Raw genomic sequence first — 22,488 nt, forward strand, 5'->3', positions numbered from 1 at the left:
TTAAAACCTCTATCAAGTCTCCTCTCAGCCTTCTTTCCTCCAAGAAAACAGTCCCAACCTCTCCAATCTATCCTCATAGCTACAGTTCTTTATCCCTGGAATCATTCTTATGAATCTCCTCTGTACTCTCTCCAATGCCTTCACATCCTTCCACAAGTATGGTGCCCAGAACTGGATGCAGTACTCCAGATGAGGCCTAACTAGTGTGTTATACAGGCTCCCCTTTATCCATAGTGCATGTTACTCCTTCAAAAAACTCCAATAAATTGGTTAAGCATGGTTTGCCTTTCAAAACCGTGCTGACTTTTCCTGATTACCTTTAGTTTTTCTAAGTGCCTAGCTATAACCTCTTTAATGAATGATTCTAACACCTTCCCCATGACAGGTGTCAAGCTAACTGGCCTATAGTCCCCTGTTTTCTGCCTCCCTCTCTTCTTGAATAGAGGGGGTTATATTTGCTGCTTTCCAGCCTGATGGAATTTTCCAGAATCGAGCAAATTTTGGAAAATTAACACCACCGTATCTACTACCTCATTAGCCACCTCTTTTAAGACCCTAAGATGAAGTCCATCAGGACCGGGAGACTTGTCAGTTTGCTCAGTGCTGCTTCCCTGGTGATTATAATTTCACCAAGCTTCTCTCTCCTTTCCACCTTCTGATTTACAGTTGTTACTGAAATGTTTTTTGTATCCTCCAAGGTGAAGACAGAAGCAAAATATTTGTTCATTTCATCCGCCATTTCCTTATTATCTACTATTAACTCCCATTCTCACTCTGTAGAGGACCAACATTTACTTTACTTACTCTTTTCTTTTTTAAATAAATGTAGATACTCTTGCTATCTGTTTTTACATTTTCAACCAGCTTCCTCTCATACTTTTATTTTCTTTCTCCTGGTTAACCTTTTAGTCATTCTGTGCCACATAAAAGGTTCCTACGCAAGTGAAGAGCTCATGGTTCTGGTCATATTTTAGCATGGGTAGAGGATTGATTATGATGGCTGCTTAGCTCAGTTGGCTAGGTGGCTAGCATGTTTTTCAGAATAACACCAACATTGCAGATTCATTTCCTGTTCCAGCTGAGCTATACTTGGGACCTGCCTCCTCACCCTGTCCCTGAAAGTGGGAAGCAATGGCAAATCACCTCTGACAAAAACTGCCAAGAAAATGGCTCAGGATAAAGCATCAAGATAGTAAGCCAAAGGACCTGTTTTTGGGAAGAGCACATCTGATAATGATAATGGGAGGATTGACTAACTAACAGGAAACAGAGAGTTGTGATGAATGTTATCATTGTCAGGTTGGCAAACTATAACTAATGGAGTGTCACAGGGATCAGTGCTGGGGCTTCAGCCATTTACAATCTATATTAATGACTTGGATATGAACATATGGACAGGAGAAGGCCACTCGGCCCCTCAAGCCTGCTCTGCCATTCAATAAGACCATGGCTGATCTGATAGTCACCTCAAATCTGCATCCTGCCTACCCCCAATATCCTACCCCTTTGTTAATCAAGAATCTATCCACTTCTGCCTTAAAAATATTCAAAGATTCTCTTCCTGAAAAGGCAGTGGGAGCAGAGTTCCAAAGACTCATAACCCTCTGAGAGAAAAAATTTCGCCGCATCTCAGCTTTAAATGGACGACCTCTTATTTTCAAACACCGACCCCTAGTTCTAGCTACTCCCACAAGAGGAAACATCCTGTCTACATCCACCCTGTCAAGACCCCTCAGGATCTTATATGTTTCAATCAAGTCACCTCTTACTCTTCTAAATTCCAGCGGATACAAACCTAGCCTGTCCAACCTTTCTTCATCCCGTCCATTCCAGGTATTAGTTTGGTAAACCTTCTCTGAACTGCTTCCAACACATTTACATCCTTCCTTAAATGCTGCACACTATACTCCAAATGTGGTCTCACTAGCGCTCTGTATAACTGAAGCATAGCCTTCCTACTTCTGTAATCAGTTCCCCTTGCAATAAATGATAACATTCTATTAGCTTTCCTAATTACTTGCTGTACCTGCATACTAACCTTGTAATTCATGCACTAAGACACCCAGATCCCCCTGAATCCCAGAGCTGTGCAATCTCTCACAGTTTAGATAATATGCTTCTCTTTTATTCTTCCTACCAAAATGGACAATTTCATATTTTCCTACATTATACTTCATTTGCTAGGTCGTTACCCACTCACTGAACCTATCTATATCTTTTTGTAACCTCCTTATGTTCTCTTTACAACTTACTTTCCTACCTATCTTTGTGTCATCAGCAAATTTGGCAACCATCTCATCCATCCCTCCGTCCAAGCTATTTATATAAATTGTAAACAGTTGAGGCTGCAGCACTGATCCCTCTGGCACACCATTCATTACATCTTGCCAACCTGAAAAAGACCATTTATGGCTACTCTCTGCTTCCTGTTAGCCAGCCAATCTTCTGTCTATGACAATATGTTACCCCCCTATACCATGAGCTTTTATTTTACGCAATAACCTCTGACATGGCACCTTATCAAATGCCTTCTGGAAATCTAAGTATAGCACACCCACCGGTTCCCCTTTACCCACAGCACATGTTACTTCCTCAAAGAACTCCAATAAGTTGGTTAAATTTGCTGTCGACACAAAGATAGGTAAGAAAGCAAAGTTGTGAGAAGGATACAAAGAATCTGCAAAGGGATATAGAAAGGTTAAGTGAATGGGCAAAAATGTGGCAGTTGGAGTATTATGTGGGAAAATGTGAGGCTGTCCATTTTGGCAGGAAGAATAGAAAAGCAAAATATTATCTAAATGGAGAGAAACTGCAGAATGCTGCATTACAGCGGGATCTGGGTGTCCTTGTATATGAATCACAAAATGTTAGTGTGCAGGTGCAGCAAGTAATTGGGAAGGCAGATTATTGTAAGGGGGATAGAGTATAAAAGTAAAAAGTAAAAGTCTTGCATTGGCGAGACTGCACCTAGATTACTGTGTAAATTTTGGTCTCCTTACATAAGGAAGTATATGTTTGCATTGGGTGCAGTTCAGAGTAATTCCTGGGATGAAAGGGGTTGTCTTAAAGGATTAGCGGGTTGGGCCTAAACTGATTGGAGTTTAGAAGAATAAAAGGTGATCTTCTGAGGTGGTCTTGACAGGGTAAATGTTGAGAGGATGTTTCCTCTTGAGGGGGAATGTAGAACTAAGAGGCACGGTAGAAACATCATAAATAGGAGCAGGAGCATACCCCTTGATGCCTTTAGAGTCCAGAAATCTATCTATTTCCTTCTTAAATATATTCAATGACTTGAGCTCCACAGTCTCTGTGGTAGAGAATTCCACAGGTTCACCACCCTCTGAGTGAAGAAATTTCTCCTCATCTCAGCCCTAAATAGCCTACCCCGTATCCTGAGACTGTGATCCCTTGTTCCAGATCCCCCAGTCAGAGGAAACACCATCCCTGTCAGAATTTTATACGTTTCAACGAGATCCCCTCTCATTCTTCTAAACTCCAGTACAGGCCTAGACAGCCCAATCCCTCCTAATGACAATCCTGCCATTCCAGGAATTAGTCTGGTGAACCTTTGCTGCACTCTCTCTATGGCAAGTTTCTTAGATAAGGAGACCAAAACTGCACACAATACTCCAGGTGTGGTCTCACCAAGGCCCTGTACAGCTGCAGTGAGACATCCTTGCTCCTTTACTTGAGTCCTCTCGCAACGAAGGCCAACATAGCATTTGTCTTCTTAACTGCTTGCTGCATGCTTGCTTTCAGTGATTGGTGTATAAGGACACCCAGGTCCTTTTTACATCAACATTTCCCAATCTATCACCATTTAAATAATACTGTGCCATTCTGTTTTTCCTATCAAAGTGGATAACTTCCCACTTATCCATGTTATACTGCATCTGCCATGTATTTGCCCATTCATTCAACCTGTCTAAATCGCCTTGAAGCCTCTTAACATCCCCCTCACCGCTCACATTCCCACTAAGTTTTGTATCATCAGGAAACTTGGAAATATTACGTTTGGTTCCCTCATCCAAATCATTAATATATATTGTGAGCAGCTGGGGCCCAACACTGATCCCTGCGGTACCCCACTAGTCACTGCCTACCACTCTGAAAAAGACCCATTTGTTCCTATTCTCTGTTTCCTGTCTGCCAACCAATTCTCAATCCATGTTAATATATTACCCCCAATCCCATGTACTATAATTTTACACACTAACCTCTTATGTGGGACATTATCAAAAGTTTTCTGAAGATCCAAATACACCACATCCTCTGGTTCTCCCTTATCTATTCTGCGAGTTACATCCTCAAAAAAACTCCAGTAGGTTTGTCAAACATGATTTCCCTTTCATAAACCCACGCTGACTTTGTCTAATCCTGTTGTTTATTTTCTAAATGTCCTGTTATCACATCCACTCCCATTTAAGATGGAGATGAAGAGGAATTTTTTCTCTTAGTGGATTGTTCACCTTTGGAATTCCTTTCTACAGAGAGCAGTAGAGGTTGAGTGATTGAATAGATTCAAGGCTAGGTTAGACAGATTTTTGATCTACAAGGGAGTCAAGGTTATGGGAGGCTGGCAGGAAAATGGAGTTAAGTCCACCATCAGATCTGTCATGATCTTATTGAATGATGGAGCCAAATGGCCTACTCCTGCTCCTATTTCTTATGATCTTATGAAGAATATTATGAACTAAATGGCAGGGTCTTCCATTTTGACAGGGTTAATGCAAAATTCCCTCCCTTTGCACTTTCAGAAAAATCACTCAATCCTGAATTATTACTACCTCACTACTTACTACTTTATTATCATTTAATTCCTTTTCAATTGTGTTTCTGTTTAAATGTATGACTGAGGCTCTTACATTTTAACCAGTAAAATCTCGTGTACCAGTTTTGCATCTGTCCTTTCAAAATAAGTATTTAGTGGAAATATCTACATTTTATCTTCTTTATCCTTTCACAGTTTGTAACTTCATGTGCCACGAGAAATGCCTAAGAAATGTGAAGACCCTTTGTTCATGTTTGGCACCGAACCTGGTAAAGGTAAGAAAACCAGTGGATGCAACACTGGTTTAAGTTCTTGTTAAGACTCAGCACCCATTGAAGAGAGAAGTGCCCATGTCGTGTTTTATAACCAGTCAGTTCTGCATCAAAGGGAAGCTGTTGCTGTTTTAGTTCGTTAGATTATTGTTCATTTGCAGAATTTAAAAGAGAAACATCTTTCTAATGGGTTCATTCTGTCCAGTGCTTGTTATAAGATAGGTCAGTGCTTCTGAAATACTTGCACATTATGGTCTTAGGACAGTCCTTTTGTTAAAAATAAAATGCATTAGGAACATAATTCTGTGACTATTTCTGGTGTGTTGTTTTGGTGTTCTTTAAATACAATTTATTTGCTGGTTTAGAGAATTCAGTAGTGCGTAACCACAAACACCCACGCAAAGCACAGAGTGTGTATTGAAATCATAAAAATTCAATGTTCTTTGAAGAATGGAAAGTAATGCAATTTAAGCAGACATTTCAGTTAATAGGAGGGAGGGAGGAATTCTCATCCCCAATAACCTTCTAAAAATCAAGCGGATGCAAAGAATTGTCATCGACAATTGTCATGGCTATTTTCTTAATTACTTACACTTCTCATCATTCACGTTCTTGTGGCCTGCAGCTTTCTCAGTTTATTTCCTTCTCTGTGGTCTAATCTTCTCGTAATTTTTAAATGTTTCTTTCATCGGCTCAGTCCTTCCATTTTCTATTTCCTTTCCACGTTAGCCTAGTGACTAAGCTAAAACCCCAGTGGTCATGATTTCGGGACTTAACATTGAGTTCAACCACTTCAGACCATGAGCTCTCTCCTCTATCCTCATCCCTTTTTTAAATCTCTTTTTTCAAAATTCATTTTTATTTTTATTCAGTTATTTTTACTTTTATTTTTATTTATTTTCATTTTTATTCATTTATTCATCGTTTTATCCCCCTTTTTATCCTCCTTTTTATCCCATTTTCTATCCTTTTCCCCACCACCGCCCCTCCCCCACCTCACCTCCCCCCACCGCCCCTCCCCCACCTCACCTCCCCCCACCTCACCTCCCCCCACCTCCCCTCCCCCCACCTCCCCTCCCCCCACCTCCCCTCGCCCCACCTCCCCTCCCCCCACCTCCCCTCCCCCACCTCCCCTCCCCCCACCTCCCCTCCCCCCACCTCCCCTCCCCCCACCTCCCCTCCCCCCACCTCACCTCCCCCCACCGCCCCTCCCCCACCGCCCCTCCCCCACCTCACCTCCCCCCACCTCACCTCCCCCCACCTCCCCTCCCCCCACCTCCCCTCCCCCCACCTCCCCTCCCCCCACCTCCCCTCGCCCCACCTCCCCTCGCCCCACCTCCCCTCCCCCCACCTCCCCTCCCCCACCGCCCCTCCCCCACCTCCCCTCCCCCCACCTCCCCTCCCCCCACCTCCCCTCCCCCCACCTCCCCTCCCCCCACCTCACCTCCCCCCACCTCACCTCCCCCCACCGCCCCTCCCCCACCGCCCCTCCCCCACCTCACCTCCCCCCACCTCCCCTCCCCCCACCTCCCCTCCCCCCACCTCCCCTCCCCCCACCTCCCCCCCAAACAGGACCAGCTGTTACTTGTTCCATGTTGTTCTTTCCAGAGTGCTTACCCTTGTTCTGCTGTATTCACATTCTGCTTTCTTACCTTTATGACACTATCAGCACCTTTTTTAGCCCTTACCCCTACCATTAACACTCCTTTTGTCCTTTTGTTCATGATATCTTTGTCAATCTCTCCTTTGCCCCCTCCTATCACTGACCTTCTATCCGGCTTCACCTGCTCCACCCCCGCCCTTAAACAGTATAAATTTCGCCACATTTCTACTTCTCTGTAGCTCTGAAGAAGGATATTCAGACTTGAAACGTTAACTCTGTTTCTCTGTCCTCAGAGGCTGTCAGACCTGCTGAGTATTTCCAGCATTTTCTGTTTTTGTTTCAGATTTCCAGCATCTGCAGCAATTTGCTTTTATCTTATGTCATGATTTCCAATCCCACCACATTACCCTGTGAGATTGAATTTAATAGTTCTGATAATTTGTTCGCTGTCAGCAGGAAATAACCATGACATCTACTGGATAATTGTTAAAAACTGAACTGCTTCACTTGCTTGGAAGGGAATCTGCTATTGCTCTCCCTGGCCAGTCCTGCATGTGACTCCAATGTAGGAACATTTTATTTTTATTCATTCACAGGATCTGGGCTTTGCTGGCTGGGCCCAGCATTTATTGCCCATCCCTAGTTGCCCTTGAGAAGGTGGTGGTGAGCTGCCTTCTTGAACCGCTGCAGTCCATGTGGTGTAGGTACACCCTCAGTACTGTTAGGAAGGGAGTTCCAGGATTTTGACCCAGCGACAGAGAAGGAACGGCCGATATATTTTCAAGTCAGGATGGTGATTTGGAGGGGAACTTCCAGGTGCTGGTGTTCCCATTTGTCTGTTGCCCTCGTCCTTCTAGATGGCAGTGGTCGTGGGTTTGGTAGGTGCTGTCTAAGGAGTCCTGGTGAATTCCTGAAGTGCATCTTGTAGATGGTACACACTGCTGCTACTGTGCGTTGGTGGTGGAGGGAGTGAATGTTTGTGGATGTGGACAGACTGGATGCAGGAATAATGTTTCCTCTGGCTGGGGGGGTCTAGAACAAAGAGTCACAGTCTCAGGATATGGGGCAGGCCATTTAGGACTGAGATGGGGAGAAAATTCTTCACTCAGAGGGTGGTGAATCTTTGGAATTCTCTACCACAGAGGGCTGTGGAGGCTCAGTCATTGCGTATGTTCAAGACTGAGATCGATTGATTTCTACATATGAAAGACATCAAGGGATACGGGGATTGTGGAGGAAAGTGGTGTTGAGACAGAAGTTCAGCCTTTATCTCATTGAATGGCAGAATGAGCTCACAGGCTGAATGGTCTCTGCCTGCTCCCATTTCTTATGTTCTCACACCCATGTAGCTGCATGTTCTACAATCAACAGGTTTGTTCTGGCAGTCTTCTGTCTTGTGAGATGATATTTTGTGTTTTGGTGGTCAACTCTGTGTTAAACATCACCTGATGTGACTCAGGAGCCCCACTAAGGCGTGGCAGCCTCTGCCGCTCATGCTGCAGATGGAAACAAAGGACTGAGAAGGTGTAGGATTTGCTGACCTCTGTTTTCACTGGCCTCTTTTATCGGCCAGCTGGGCTTTCTGTTTCGTCTCGCCTCTTCCATTGCCCTTTCAAATAGTCACCTCCCAGAGGTCCCAGCCATCAGCAGCTGTCTCCCATTTGCTGTGCTGATGTCTGCCAACTTCATATCCCACTTGCAAGTGATCTTGTAGCAGATTTATGGCTATCCAGCAGCTTGTGACCCAGTGGCTAGTTAATTGTACAGAAGGTATATGGGCACCATCCATGCAGTGATTGTGACCGAGCCATTGCTGATACCATTGGCTTTGTGATGCATGTACACTGACAGAATTAGCACACACCAGGACGTCTGAGTTGGTGACCTTTTCCTGCCAAGAGACGTTGAGGATAAGTCTGAGACAGTGAAGATAGAAACTGTTCAGCTTTTACTCCCGCCTAGCATGGGTTGTTCAGGCTTTACCATTGGAGTGAAGTGCGCTGAGGACTCAGGCTTGGTAGACTTGCAGTTTGGCATTTTCCATCTGATACGTTTATAAAGTGCCTTAAGTGCTCTAAGGCACTCAGTTTAGGGTTGAATCTGAGTATGGAGAGAGTTTAAGGTGGTAACTGAAAGTCAGTTGAAGACATCAGTTTTGAGGAACTTTTTGAAGGTCGGGAGGAATGATGATGAGTTTCAGAAGGGGATCCCTGAATTTTGATTAGTGAAGATTCTACCACAGATCGTAGTGCAAGGAAGACAGAATGTCATGGTCGTATGGGTTAAGTGTGGAGAATGCAAACAAGGATATAGGGCTGGAGAAAGTGGGGAAATGTTGTGTTCAGCATTAGCAATAGCACAATAGATACAGTAGTAATATTATCAGCAACAAAATTAATGTTAAAGGGAAACGAGCTCTTAAATGCAGTTGAACTAATAGATTCAGGATTTGGAGTTGTTAGAAAGCCACATTGATGAGATATTCTCAAACTACTTTGGGTACAACTGCAACCTGGGAAGCCATACTTCTATTTAAAAAATTTCCCAGGTAACCATCTGATCCCTCCTAAAGTTTTAACCTTAATTATTAGCCATAGATTTGTCAAATTTTACAGAAGGAGGCCGTTTGACCCAACCTGCCTGTACTCTTTAAAGAGCTATCTAATTAGTCCCATTGCATTGCACTTTCCCCACAGCCCTGCAAATTTTTCCATTTCATATATTTATTCTGTTCCGTTTTGAAAGCTATTGAATTCATTTCCACTGTTTTTTCAGGAAGTATATTCCAGATCACAACAACCTACTGTGTAAAACTGCCAATTACCTTAAAATCTGTTTCCTCTGATTACCAACCCTTCTACCAATGGAAGACATTTTTCCTTATTTATCAATATTGCTAATAAATTTGAACATCTCTATTAAATCTGCCGCTAATGTCCTGCTCGAATGAGACTACTCCAGATTCTCTCGTCTCTCCAGTCAAACAGTTGATTTTTTATTAGCATTAACACCTAGTTTCAGCCTTGATGAAACAAGTCCATAAATGTGGTTAAGGACATTTGCTTAGAACTTGGTATTCACCAATTTAACTGCAGTGATGCTGGACAGTATAATTCAATGCTGGAAGCCTGCAACATTTTCAAACTCTGTGCTAGTGAAGAGATTTACTAGAATGGTTCCACAGATGAGGGATTACAGTTGTGTGGAGAAGCTGGAGTTGGCTTTCTTTGCTCTAAAGAAGAGTTTTGATTGAGGTGGTTAAAAGTATAATGGGTTAGATAGAATAAACATTGAGAAACAGTTTCCAATGACTGATGGGTTAATAACAGATTTATTGTGATAGGCAAAAAGAAAAGCTACTTGAAATGCTTTTTTACACAATGAGTGATTATGATTTTTATCACAGGGTCAGAGAGCCATAACATTTCAGAAGGTAGTCATTTGGCCCATCTACTCCATGCAGTAACCAGGGAATAAACCACTAACAATAATAAAAGAAAACTAACTCAATCTTTTGTCTTAGCATTTTACCAACACATGTGAAAATGTTAAAGTTCACCTATCTAGGTGAACATAAGTACTGAAATCACATTCCCAAAACTGGGAAATTCAATTGATCAAACCTGGATTCCAAATGAGCCACATGTGTACAATATATGGGGTGCCTGTTCCATGGAGTTACCATTTGCTCACTGAAGTACTGGTCCCATTATTTAGGTTGAAGAATCCGGCAAAGGAAGGGATGCAGAAGTTCTGCTGAATTTAATGGCAGGACCTCATTTTCAATTTATTTCTTCCATTTCCTGCCCAGCAGTTGACCAGATTGACAGGATAACTGGCTGCCAGAGAGCAAAACAAGTAGTAGGAGGTCACAGTTAGGGACAGCCCCACTAATCAGGAGAGGGAGGTTGCAGCTCAGGAGTTGAGAACAGGTTTGTGATCACAGCAGGTGCTATAGAGAGGCCAGGCTCAGCAGATGTCACTGGGCCAGAGGCTCAAGTTAATGCTCTGGGGGCATGGGTTCAAATCCTACCACAGCAGCTGGTGGAATCTAAATTCATTTAGTAGATCTGGAATGGAAAGCTAGTCTTATAATGGTGACCATGAAACCAGCATCAATTGTTGTAAAAACTGATATGGTTCACTAATGCCCTTTAGGGAAGGAAATGTGCTGTCCTTGCCTAATCTGGCCTACATGTGACTCCAGACCCACAATGATGTGGTTGGGTCTTAACTGCCCTCTGAAATGGTTCTCTCGGTTCAAGGGCAGTTAGGGACGGCAATAATACTAACCTTACCAGTGATGGAGGAGGTTGCAGATGGATATAGATAAGTTGAGTGAGTGGGCAAATGGAATTTAATGTGGGAAAATGTGAAGTTGTTCACTTTGGCAGGAAGAACAAAAAAGCAGAGTATTATTTTAATGGAGAAAGGCTGCATAGTTCTGAAGTGCAGAGGGATCTAGGTGTTCTAGTGCATGTGTCACAATAAGTTAGTATGCAGGTATAGCAAGTAATTGAGAAGGCTAAAGGAATGCTCTCCTTGATTACGAGAGGAATTGAACATAAAAGTAAGGATGTTATGCTTCAGTTATACAGGGCATTGGTGAGACTGCACCTGGAATACTGTGTGCAGTTTTGGTCTCCTTATTTGGAGGCGGTTCAGAGGAGGTTCACTAGATTGGTACCTGGAACGAGTGGGTTGTCTCATGAGGAAAGGTTGGACAGACTGGGCTTGTTTCCACTGGAGTTTAGAAGAGTGAGGGGTGATTTGATTGAAGTATACAAGATCCTGAACGGCCTTGACAAGGTGGACGTTGAAATGATATTTCCTCTTGTGGGTGAGTCCAGAACTAGGGGGCACGGTTTTAAAATTAGGGGTCACCCTTTTAGGACGGAGATGAGACATTTTTTTCTCAGAGGGTTGTGTGACTTTGGAACTCTCTGTCTCAGAAGGTGGTGGAGGTGGGGTCACTGAATAATTTTAAGGCAGAGGTAGATAGATTCTTACAAAAAGCTAAAAGCTGCTGCGGATGCTGGAAATCCAAAACAAAAACAGAATTACCTGGAAAAACTCAGCAGGTCTGACAGCATCGGTGGAGAAGAAATCAGTTAACGTTTCGAGTCCTCACGACCCTTCGGCAGAACTGAGTATAGTTAGGAGAAAGGTGAAATATAAGCTGGTCTACGGTGGGGGGCGGGGGGAGAGAGAAGTTGAGGGTGGGGTGATTGTGGGGATAAGCAAGCAGTGATAGGAGCAGATAATCAAAAGATGTCACAGACAAAAGGGTTAAAGAGGTGTTGAAGGTGGTGATATTATCTAAGAAAAGTGCTAATTAAGAATGGAAGACAGGATACTCAAAGTACAGCTCTAGTGGGGGTGGGGTGGAAAGACTAACAAAGTTTTAGTTTTAGATTTAAAAATAATGGAAATAGGTGGGAAAAGAAGAATCTATATAAATTATTGAAAAAAAAAGGGGGAGGTGGGGAGAAACGGGGTGGGGATGGGGGAGGGGAGTTTAAGATCTAAAGTTGTTGAATTCAATATTCAGCCCGGAAGGCTGTAAAGTGCCTAGTCGGAAGATGAGGTGCTGTTCCTCCAGTTTGCGTTGGGCTTCACTGGAACAATGCAGCAAGCCAAGGACAGACATGTGGGGATGAGAGCAAGGTGGAGTGTTAAAATGGCAAGCGACAGGGAGGTTTGGGTCTTTCTTGCGGACAGACCGCAGGTGTTCTGCAAAGCGGTCGCCCAGTTTGCGTTTGGTCTCTCCAATGTAGAGGAGACCGCATTGGGAGCAACGAATGCAGTAGACTAAGTTAGGGGAAATGCAAGTGAAATGCTGCTTCACTTGAAAGGAGTGTTTGGGCCCTTGGATGGTGAGGAGAGAGGAAGTGAAGGGGCAGGTGTTGCATCTTCTGCGTGGGCATGGGGAGGTGCCATAGGTGAGGGTTGAGGAGTAGGGGGTGATGGAGGAGTGGACCAGGGTGTCCCGGAGGGAACAGTCCCTACGGAATGCCGCCAGGGGTGGTGAAGGGAAGATGTGTTTGGTGGTGGCATCATGCTGGAGTTGGCGGAAATGGCGGAGGATGATCCTTTGAATGCGGAGGCTGGTGGGGTGATAAGTGAGGACAAGGGGGACCCTATCATGTTTCTAGGAAGGAGGAGAAGGCGTGAAGGCGGATGCGCGGGATATGGGCCGGACACGGTTGAGGGCCCTGTCAACGACCGTGGGTGGAAAACCTCGGTTAAGGAAGAAGGAGGACATGTCAGAGGAGCTGTTTTTGAAGGTAGCGTCATCAGAACAGATGCGACGGAGGCGAAGGAACTGAGAGAATGGGATGGTGTCCTTGCAGGAAGCGGGGTGTGAGGAGCTGTAGTCGAGGTAGCTGTGGGAGTCGGTAGGCTTGTAATGGATATTGGTGGACAGTCTATCATCAGAAATTGAGACAGAGAGGTCAAGGAAGGGAAGAGAAGTGTCAGAGATGGACCATGTGAAAATGATGGAGGGGTGGAGATTGGAAGCAAAATTAATAAATTTTTCCAGGTCCCGACAAGAGCATGAAGCCGCACCAAAGTAATCATCGATGTACCGGAGAAAGAGTTGTGGGAGGGGGCCGGAGTAGGACTGGAACAAGGAATGTTCCACATACCCCATAAAGAGACAGGCATAGCTGGGGCCCATGCGGGTACCCATAGCCACACCTTTTATTTGGAGGAAGTGAGAGGAGTTAAAGGAGAAATTGTTCAGTGTGAGAACAAGTTCAGCCAGACGGAGGAGAGTAGTGGTGGATGGGGATTGTTGGGGCCTCTGTTCAAGGAAGAAGCTAAGGGCCCTCGGACCATCCTGGTGGGAGATGGAGGTGTAGAGGGATTGGACATCCATGGTGAAGAGGAAGCGGTTGGGGCCAGGGAACTGGAAATTGTTGATGTGACGTAAGGTGTCAGAGGAATCACGGATGTAGGTGGGAAGGGACTGGACAAGGGGAGAGAGAAGGGAGTCAAGATAACGAGAAATGAGTTCCGTGGGGCAGGAACAGACTGACACGATCGGTCTGCCAGGACAGTTCTGTTTGTGGATTTTGTGTAGGAGGTAGAAGCGGGCCGTCCGGGGTTGGGCGACTATCAAGTTGGAAGCTGTGGGAGGAAGATCTCCAGAGGAGATGAGGTCAGTGACAGTCCTGGAAACAATGGCTTGATGTTCTGTGGTGGGGTCATGGTCCAGGGAGAGGTAGGAGGAAGTGTCTGCGAGTTGACGCTCAGCCTCCGCGAGGTAGAGGTCAGTGTGCCAGACAACAACAGTACCACCCTTGTCAGCGGGTTTGATGACAATGTTGGGGTTGGACCTGAGAGAACGGAGTGCAGTGAGTTCAGAGAGAGACAGATTAGAATGGGTGAGAGGAGCAGAGAAATTGAGACGGCTAATGTCACGCCGACAGTTCTCAATGAAAAGATCAAGAGAAGGTAAGAATCCAGAGGGAGGGGTCCAAGTGGAGGGAGAATATTGGAGGTGGGTAAAAGGATCCGTTGAACGGGGAAGAGGACTCCTGCCCAAAGAAGTGAGCACGGAGACGAAGACGGCGGAAGAAGAGTTCAGCATCGTGCCGAGCCCGAAATTCATTGAGATGAGGGCGTAAGGATATGAAACTAAGTCCTTTGCTGAGCACTGAATGTTCAGCATCGGAGAGGGGAAGGTCAGGGGGTATAGTGAATACGCGGCTGGGGCTGGGATTGGAAGATGGGGTGGGGACGGAGGGACAAGCAGGGGTGGAGGGTCCCAGATGGGTGTTGGTGTCGATGAGTTGGTGGAGCTTGCGTTCCTTAGCACTTGAGAGAAAGAGAAAAAGTTTCTTGTTGAGGCGACGGATGAGGCGAAGAATAAAATGAAACTGGGGGCACGCTTTTGTCTGTGACATCTTTTGATTATCTGCTCCTATCACTGCTTGCTTATCCCCACAATCACCCCACCCTCAACTTCTCTCTCCCCCCGCCCCCCACCTTAGACCAGCTTATATTTCACCTCTCTCCTAACTATACTCAGTTCTGCCGAAGGGTCGTGAGGACTCGAAACGTCAACTGATTTCTTCTCCACCGATGCTGCCAGACCTGCTGAGTTTTTCCAGGTAATTCTGTTTTTGTTGTAGATAGATTCTTGTTAGGCAAGGGAATCAAACGTTATTGGGGTTAGGGGAATGTGGAAATCGAAACACAAGATAATCAGCCATGATCTTATTGAATGGCGGAGCAGGCTCGAGGGGCTGAATGGCCTACTCCTGTTCCTATTTCTTATGTTCTTATGATGCCCACAACCCATGAAAGACTCAAGAAAAAGAAAGGACGGGGGCCGACAGCTTTTTTGGGGGATCATTCCTGGGGAAAAAACATTGACCTTGGGGAGCCAGTAGCTCCTATCTCTGGAAAACCCCGGCAACAGCTGTAGAATTTAATTCCGGTTCCAAACTGCACTATGGGAGCCTGATTTAAATATGTAAACCAAGTGCTCTGCCTTTGCAAGATTGGACACTTGTATTCCTTACAAATCATGACAGCAAAATTGGCAGAAGATGTTTGTGTGTTGGATTAAGGTCACAATTGGTGTTTTTTAGGGTTTAACTCCTCCCAACCACCTGGGTTGTGGTGGGTGTTAACATTGAAGTCACTGTTTCTACAGATTAGTTTTGAATTTACTCCCTTCAAACACCTCTGGTATCCTTTATAAAAACAAAAAACTACTGCGGATGCTGGTATCCTTTGGTTCTGCTGTTCTGGGCAAGGTTAAACAGTTTGTTGTTGTCAACATTATCTAGCCCCTTTGAAAGCCTAGAAACAGCAGTACTAACACCTTCCAGTCTGCTCTTTGCCAGTGAGCGGCATGTGGTACAATTTATGTAATTTTTCCGACTTTTATCTTGTTCTATATATGATGAGTGGATCAGTGTGGAATGCTGACAGTAAGGTAATTTTAACTATGTCTCATCTTTCCTGATCATTACTGCTTAGATTTGGCAAATAGACAATTCAAGTGCGAGCATTCCTGAATGTCCCTGTCTTTCCAGAGTCATCAGAAAGTTGAAATTCTTTTTATAGGATAATTAATTCTGTTCCACACCATAAAGTAAATTTTCAGCTTGGTTTATTTTTATTTAGTTTATAAATAAAGAGAACCTTGGTGATGAACTTGAAAGTTGCTACAGGAAATGGAAGTGGTGGAGATATCAGGTTATTTTCTACCAATTTGTTTTTCCATGAATGATTGCTCAGCTACAGAGTGAAAGGTCCAGCCCATGCTGAACCATAGAATATACCCACTTCAGATTATTACAGAATGAACTTTGAAGCTAAAAATGAGTGGGCAGGATTCATAAACGCCCATGGAAGTTTGCAGGGCTGCCTGTTACTGTACATGATGAGGTGCAATAAATCCTCAGTACAAAAAGGGCTAAGAGTGACATACTGTGCATTTGTGCAGAGGAGGCATAGCTCAGCTGTGTGTTATTTTGTAGGAGGGCACCTGGTGACAGGGTTAACAGCTGAAGGCAGGACCACCAGTGGTGGAGATATTAAAATTGGGAAAGCCCAAAAGGCCAGAATTAAGAGGATTGCAGATATCTTGGAGGGTGATAAGACTGGAGGAGATTACAGAGATAGGGGGAGAGGGATAGGGGGAGAGGGACCTCGTGGTGTGATTTGAAAACAAAGAGGAGAATTTAAAAATCAGGATATTTGACTGGGAGCCAATGTAGTTCAGCAAACAGGGGGGTGAATGGGACTTGCTGTGAATAAGGACATGATTGGCAGAGCTTTTTGATTACCTCAAGTTTACAGAGGCCTGAATCTTCGGCTAGGTGAGTGGAGGCGGAGCTCGCTCACTGAGGCATAAAATGACACAGGGTGACGTTGGAACTTAAACTAATCTCTCTGAGGCAGCTCTGTGCCTCGGAGATTTCTGTGCTCTTCCGCGCGCATGCGCTGACTTAGGGAAATTCCTTCCTCCCCCCCTCGCCGCCCTTACAGGGAGCGCTCAGCGCTTCTGGGCGCGTGTCACGCTGGGCAGGCCTTAATTGGCCCGCCCACGTAAAATGGCAGCACGGACCTGATCGGGGGCGCTGATTGGGTCCGCCCCCACACAACGCGCCGCCCCCCCCCTCCACCAATGGGGAGAATATGGAAGACTAGCCGGGAATGTACTAGAAAGTCAGGTCTGGAAGTAACAAAGGCATGATTGAGCAGAGGCAGTGGTGGAGTCGGGCAATGTTAAGGAGTTGGAAATAGGCGGTTGTAGAGATGGTGTGGACATCGGATCAGTTACTCGCCTCTAAGTCAAGTGTAACACCAATGGTGTAAACAGTCTGGTTCAGAGGGTGCCAAGGACAAGGAGGGAGTAGGTAGCTATGGACTGGAGTTTGTAGTGAGGACCAAAGGCAGTGGCTTCATTCTTCCAAATATTTAATTGGAGGAAATTTCTGTTCATCCTGTACTGGATATTGGACAAGTCGTCTGATAATTTAGAAAAGTGGACAAGTCAAAAAAAGGTTATGATGAGGTAGAGCTGGATGTTGTCCATGTGAAAACTAATGCTGTGTTTTTGGATAATGTCACCAAGGGGCAACATATAGATGAGAAATAGGAAGGGGCCAAAGATAGAGCCTTGGGGGACACCAGAGATAATGGTGCAGGAGTAGGAAGAGAAGCCATTGCAAGTGACTCTCTGGTTACAATTAGATAAATAAGAAAGGAACTAGGTCAGAGCAGGTCCCACTCAGCTGGATGACATTGAAGAGGTGTTGGAGGAGGAGGGTGGGGTCAAATATGTTAAATGCTGCATACAGATTGAAAAGGATAAAGAGCGATAGCTTATCTTTGTCACAGTCACAAAGGATGTGCTTTGTGACTTTGATAAGAGCTGTTTCTGTACCGTAATGGGGCAAAAACCTGATTGGAGGGGTTCAAATGTGGAGTTCTGGGAAAGATTGGAACAGATTTTTAGAGGTGATGACACATTCAAGGATTTGTAAGTGAAAATTTCAGAGGCACTGGTGACAATCTTCAAGGGCAGAATTTTACATCCCACGGGCGGGCATGTGCCAACCCGATCGGGCGTAAAATCGGGTGAGAAGACGTCGGGTGAGTGGCCCGACCTCATCCCGTGCCCGCACAATATTTCACTCAGCGTGCGCATGCAAAAGTCAGAAGCGTGCTCGCCGACAATTAAGAGGGCAACTAAGCCCATTCATGGTGCAATTGTCTCCGATTTTTCATGGTCTGTCCAGCCTTACGGTCGGCAGACAGGCAATTCGGCCAGGCAGACTTCGCATTTTTCATGAAACCTCATCCAAGGGCAGGATGAGGTTTCCATTATTAAATAAAACAAAAAGAAAAATCTGTGGACAGCACTTTTATCATGTATATGTTCAGGTGCCTGATTGTGATGCTTGGACATTTTGTTCCTGATTTTCAAATCTTTATTTCATGGTTTTTGGGTTTGCAGCTTCCTGAGGAAGTTCTGTGCCTTGGGGGAGCTTTCTGTCAGCACTGGAAACGTCACCACCCGCCATCCTCCCGTCCTCACCCTGGTAGTGCTGCATGCGTTTCACACTGCCTGGCAATTGACTGGCCAGGTGAAATTGCAGTCGGGGGCCGATCCTGGTCAGCGGTCCATTTCCTGACTGCTCCCAGGCCCACCGATGGCGCCCGCCTGCTGAGCTGAAAATTCAGGCCCAAGTCTTCCTTAAGATACAGGAGTGGTGTATTTTCAGATTCAAAATAACGGGCAAAAGGAGTAGAAGTGATGTGAGGAAAAATGTTTTCACCCAGATGGTGGTTGTAACCTGGAGTGAACTTCCTGAAAGGGTGGTGTAGGCAGGGTCGACTGAGGTATTCGAAAGGGAATTAGACTGCTATCGGGAAAGAGAATATGCAAGGTTATGGAGTGAAAGCAGGAGAGTGGGATTGGGTAGGATGCTTTTTCAGTGAACCATTGCAGACTCAATGGCTGAATGGCCTCCTTCTGCACTGTAAAGAGTCTGTGGTCCTGTGATTTTGGAGAGGGAAAGGAGGTTGGGGTAGTAGTTTGCAAGGAAAGTGGGGTCAAAGGTTGTTTTTTTTGAGGAGGGGGTGATGATGGCAGTTTCAAGGAGAATAGGACAATACCTGAAGAGAGAGAACCATTTACAGGATCAGCTAATGTGGGGGTCAGGAGGGAAAGTTGGAGTTCAGTGGAATAGGATTGAGGAAACAGGAGGTAGGTCTCTTGAACAAGATGAGTGGAGATAGGAGAGAAACTAGAGAAAGATGCAAGTTTTGGGGCTAGGTCAGGGAGGAGCTTTAGAGAATCCTTTGGCCAGAAGGGCTATTGGAAGGGAGTGAAAAGGCATAGGCAGCAGATCAGATTGTCTCAATGTCCATCAGCTGCTTGGACTTGTTGGAGGTGAGGGCAGAGAAGACAGGGGGGAGGGGTTTAAGAAGACGGTCCTCGGTAGAGAAAAGAAAAGCTGGTGGTTATTTTGATGCCAGGATGAACCTCGAATAATGCGCCGTTTTAGCAGACGCGAGCAGGACACGATAGTGCTTTATGTTGTCCAGCCAGGTCTGGTGGTGAATGGCTAAACCAGTTGTCTGCCAGAATCTGTTGAATTTGCATCTGCATTTCTTGGATTTAAAGAAGCAGAAATGATGACTGTAACAAGGCTAATTGCCTGGGTGTGAGAGAGTAATTATTTTAGTGCAGAATTGCATATCAAAAGTGGTAAGTATATGTTGTGAAGTTATTAATGTATATAATATTTTGGAAAATATTTTTCTTTTAAAATAGAGATTTGGTCCGTGGGTGTGTCTTAATTGGATTAAAGCCAGCTTTGATGTACTAGTTTGAGATTTAAACAGAGAGATAACGTGCATTTGTATTTTTTGAATAGATCATTCAAGAAATGGGGTGAAAACTTGGCACCTATCTAACAGATACCAAGCAACATGTTTATATTACTAATACAATTGGTACAACGAATGGGGTTTAATTGCCAAAAGGTGAAGTTCAAAGAGATTGTTGATACAATGAGAATTAACATTCAGTGGGGCTGGTAGCTATAACTTCAGTAGTGTTTCAGGTGTGCAGGCAGAGGCAATGTGAGATCAAAAGGCAGCTGTAAACCTCCAACTGGTCCAACTGGCTCCACAGTGGAAAGAACCTCATTTTGAATTCATAAGGTGAAAATGTTTTGCCTGCTGTCTGGTTAAGTCTATGGGCTGTTGTTGCTTTAATGGAGATTAGTTTGGGAATTTGTTAAAAGTTATGATAGTAATTTGTAGCCATGTGTATATATATTTTAACCTGTGTAAATTAATAAAATGTTTCAATTAGTTCATGTAATGTCTCGAGAACTAGTGGTCTGATTCCTGAGTTTAGAATCGCATCTCAAACATAACACTTAAAATTATTGATTATGACAGTTGTTTAAAGTTTCCCTCTGGGATTTTTAAATAACTCCGCTTTACCAACTGCATCAGTCAGAACAGTATAGCATAAGAGGAGGCCATGTGGCCTGTCAGGTCTGTGACAGCTCTTTGGAAGACTAATTAGGTTGGTCCCGTTCCTCTGCTGTTTCCCCATATCTCTGTAATTTTTTCTTCTTCACATATTTATCCAGTTTCCTTTTGAAGGCTACAATTGAATCTGTATCTACCGCCCTGTCAGGCAGTGCATTCCAAATCCAAACCATTTTTGTATAAAAAGTTTTTCTTCATGTTGGCTCTGCTTCTTTTGTCAATCAGTTTAAATCTGTGTTCTCTGGTTATCACCTCTTTAGCTATTGGAAATGGACTTATTCACTTAAAGTTCTGCCTTCTTCCTCTTACACCTATTTTCATATCATTCCAACAACCTCCTTATTTACCATAGCAAAATCTTCTTCCTTGGTAAATTCTGATACAAAGTACTTAAGTATCGCTGAAAAAAGAGCCATGCTTTCAAAGCTTTTCATCTTGCACTCATCAGGACAGACACAAGAATATCAGATCTCAAAGGGAACAACAATTTTTGCGGTCTGTCCGCAAGCATGACCCAGACCTCCCTGTCGCTTGCCATTTCAACACTCCACCCTGCTCTCATGCCCACATGCCTGTCCTTGGCCTGCTGCATTGTTCCAGTGAAGCTCAACGCAAACTGGAGGAACAGCACCTCATCTTCTGACTAGGCACTTTACAGCCTTCTGGACTGAATATTGAGTTCAACAACTTCAGATCATGAACTCTCTCCTCCATCTCCCTTTCCAATCCCCCTTTTTTCCAATAATTTATATAGATTTTTCTTTTCCCACCTATTTCCATTATTTTTAAATGTATTTCCATCCATTGTTTTATCTCTACCTTTTAGCCTATTTCGATCCCTTCCCCCCACCCCACCCCCACTAGGGCTATCTGTACCTTGCTCATCCTGCTTTCTACCCTTAATGTCACCATTAGCACATTTCTTAGATAATATCACCACCTTCAACACCTTTGTCCTTTTGTCTATGACATCTTTTGGTTACCTCCACCTATCACTGACCCTCTATCCAGCTCTACCTGTCCCCCCCACCTTAAACCAGCTTATATTTCACCTCTCTTCTATTTTTCCTTAGTTCTGTTGAAGAGTCATACGGACTCGAAACGTTAACTGTTTTCCTCTCCGCAGATGCTGCCAGACCTGCTGAGTTTTTCCAGCTATTTTTATTTTTGTTAACAATTTATACTGCATGAGAAGAGGGGGCTGATTGATTGGCAAGTGGACTCTGATTGGTAGAGGTGTTGCCACGGAGAATGCACCAGGGAACAGTTGACTGCCACACTTTTGTTTAAATTCAAACCAGGCATGTTAACTCTGGTCAAGGCTTGGCATGGGGAATGAAGCAGGGATTGGCTGTCCCCAGAAGGTGCAATGCGTGAACATGTTATTTTTGTCTGCAAAGGAAAAGGCCCTGTATGTGAATATATGTAGCTTCTAGCACGTGTAAGTGAGCCACACTGCGAGTCTGACTGATAATCTTAAATTGGTTGTTAGTGTAATTCTTAGCACAATCGGGATTATTGAGTAAGTGTTGTCCAATCATGGAATCACAATGTTGGACACTATGTTTTCAGTTTTGCAAGCACGGGCTGGTTCAGTATGGTCAATACTTTGCCTGTTGCAAACAACTGAAGAGACGTGCTGTTTGATATGATCCACCAGTCGTTGGAACGTGTGGCCTACATACCTGGCCGACTGGCACTGCAATTCACATACCACATTACTCATTTCTGTGGTAGGCAGAATATCTCGGCTTGATGGCAGCAACCTGTTAATGGAAAATACTACTCATGTTGATACTGCACAGTAGCAGCCTGAAATATCTAGCTTCACCTGTTGTTCAAATTTTTGAGACACCTTACCTTTCCAGGGTAATCTGAGGTAGACCAAACACTTTTCAGGACCAAACGTTGGCAGCCTTAGGCCCATTCATGAGTTTGTGCGATATACAGCGAGCAGTGATCTGATCGGGGTAGCCATTATCCCGCAGGATCGCTTTGATGCTGCACCCTATCTCAGCATCAAGCTAGTCAATAAGGCCAATCTTACAGAGCATAGAACTGTACGAATGCCAATGTGTATATTGATCAGTGAAGCTAGGTTGCGGTAGACAGTAGCAGAGAACCCATTGGCAGATTTCTCAACTAGCTCACCAAAGTACTTATTTAGCACCTCAGCAAATTTTGAAAAGTAAAATTTAAATGTGTTTTGGGAAAGAGCAAGGAGTGGGACTAATTGATTTGCTCTTTAATGTAGCTGATACAGACACAATGGGCTAAATGGCCTTCATCTGTGTTGTAAGAAT

The 22,488-nt window shown here is 44.4% G+C and overlaps 1 protein-coding gene across 1 annotated transcript in view; it reads left to right on the plus strand.

The window, feature by feature from the left end:
• Nucleotides 1–4,948: 4,948 nt before the first annotated feature.
• dgkq (diacylglycerol kinase theta) overlaps nt 4,949–22,488 on the plus strand; it is a 153,568-nt gene continuing 136,028 nt past the window's right edge. The window contains exon 1 of the mRNA XM_078563460.1: nt 4,949–5,046. Within this exon, the coding sequence (XP_078419586.1) occupies nt 4,978–5,046 (69 nt within the window). The 5' untranslated portion in view covers nt 4,949–4,977. The remainder of the gene's footprint in view (nt 5,047–22,488) is intronic.

The sequence above is a fragment of the Cetorhinus maximus genome, chromosome 1 (assembly GCF_964194155.1).
Source record: "Cetorhinus maximus chromosome 1, sCetMax3.hap1.1, whole genome shotgun sequence".
Taxonomy (NCBI): Eukaryota; Metazoa; Chordata; class Chondrichthyes; order Lamniformes; family Cetorhinidae; genus Cetorhinus; species Cetorhinus maximus.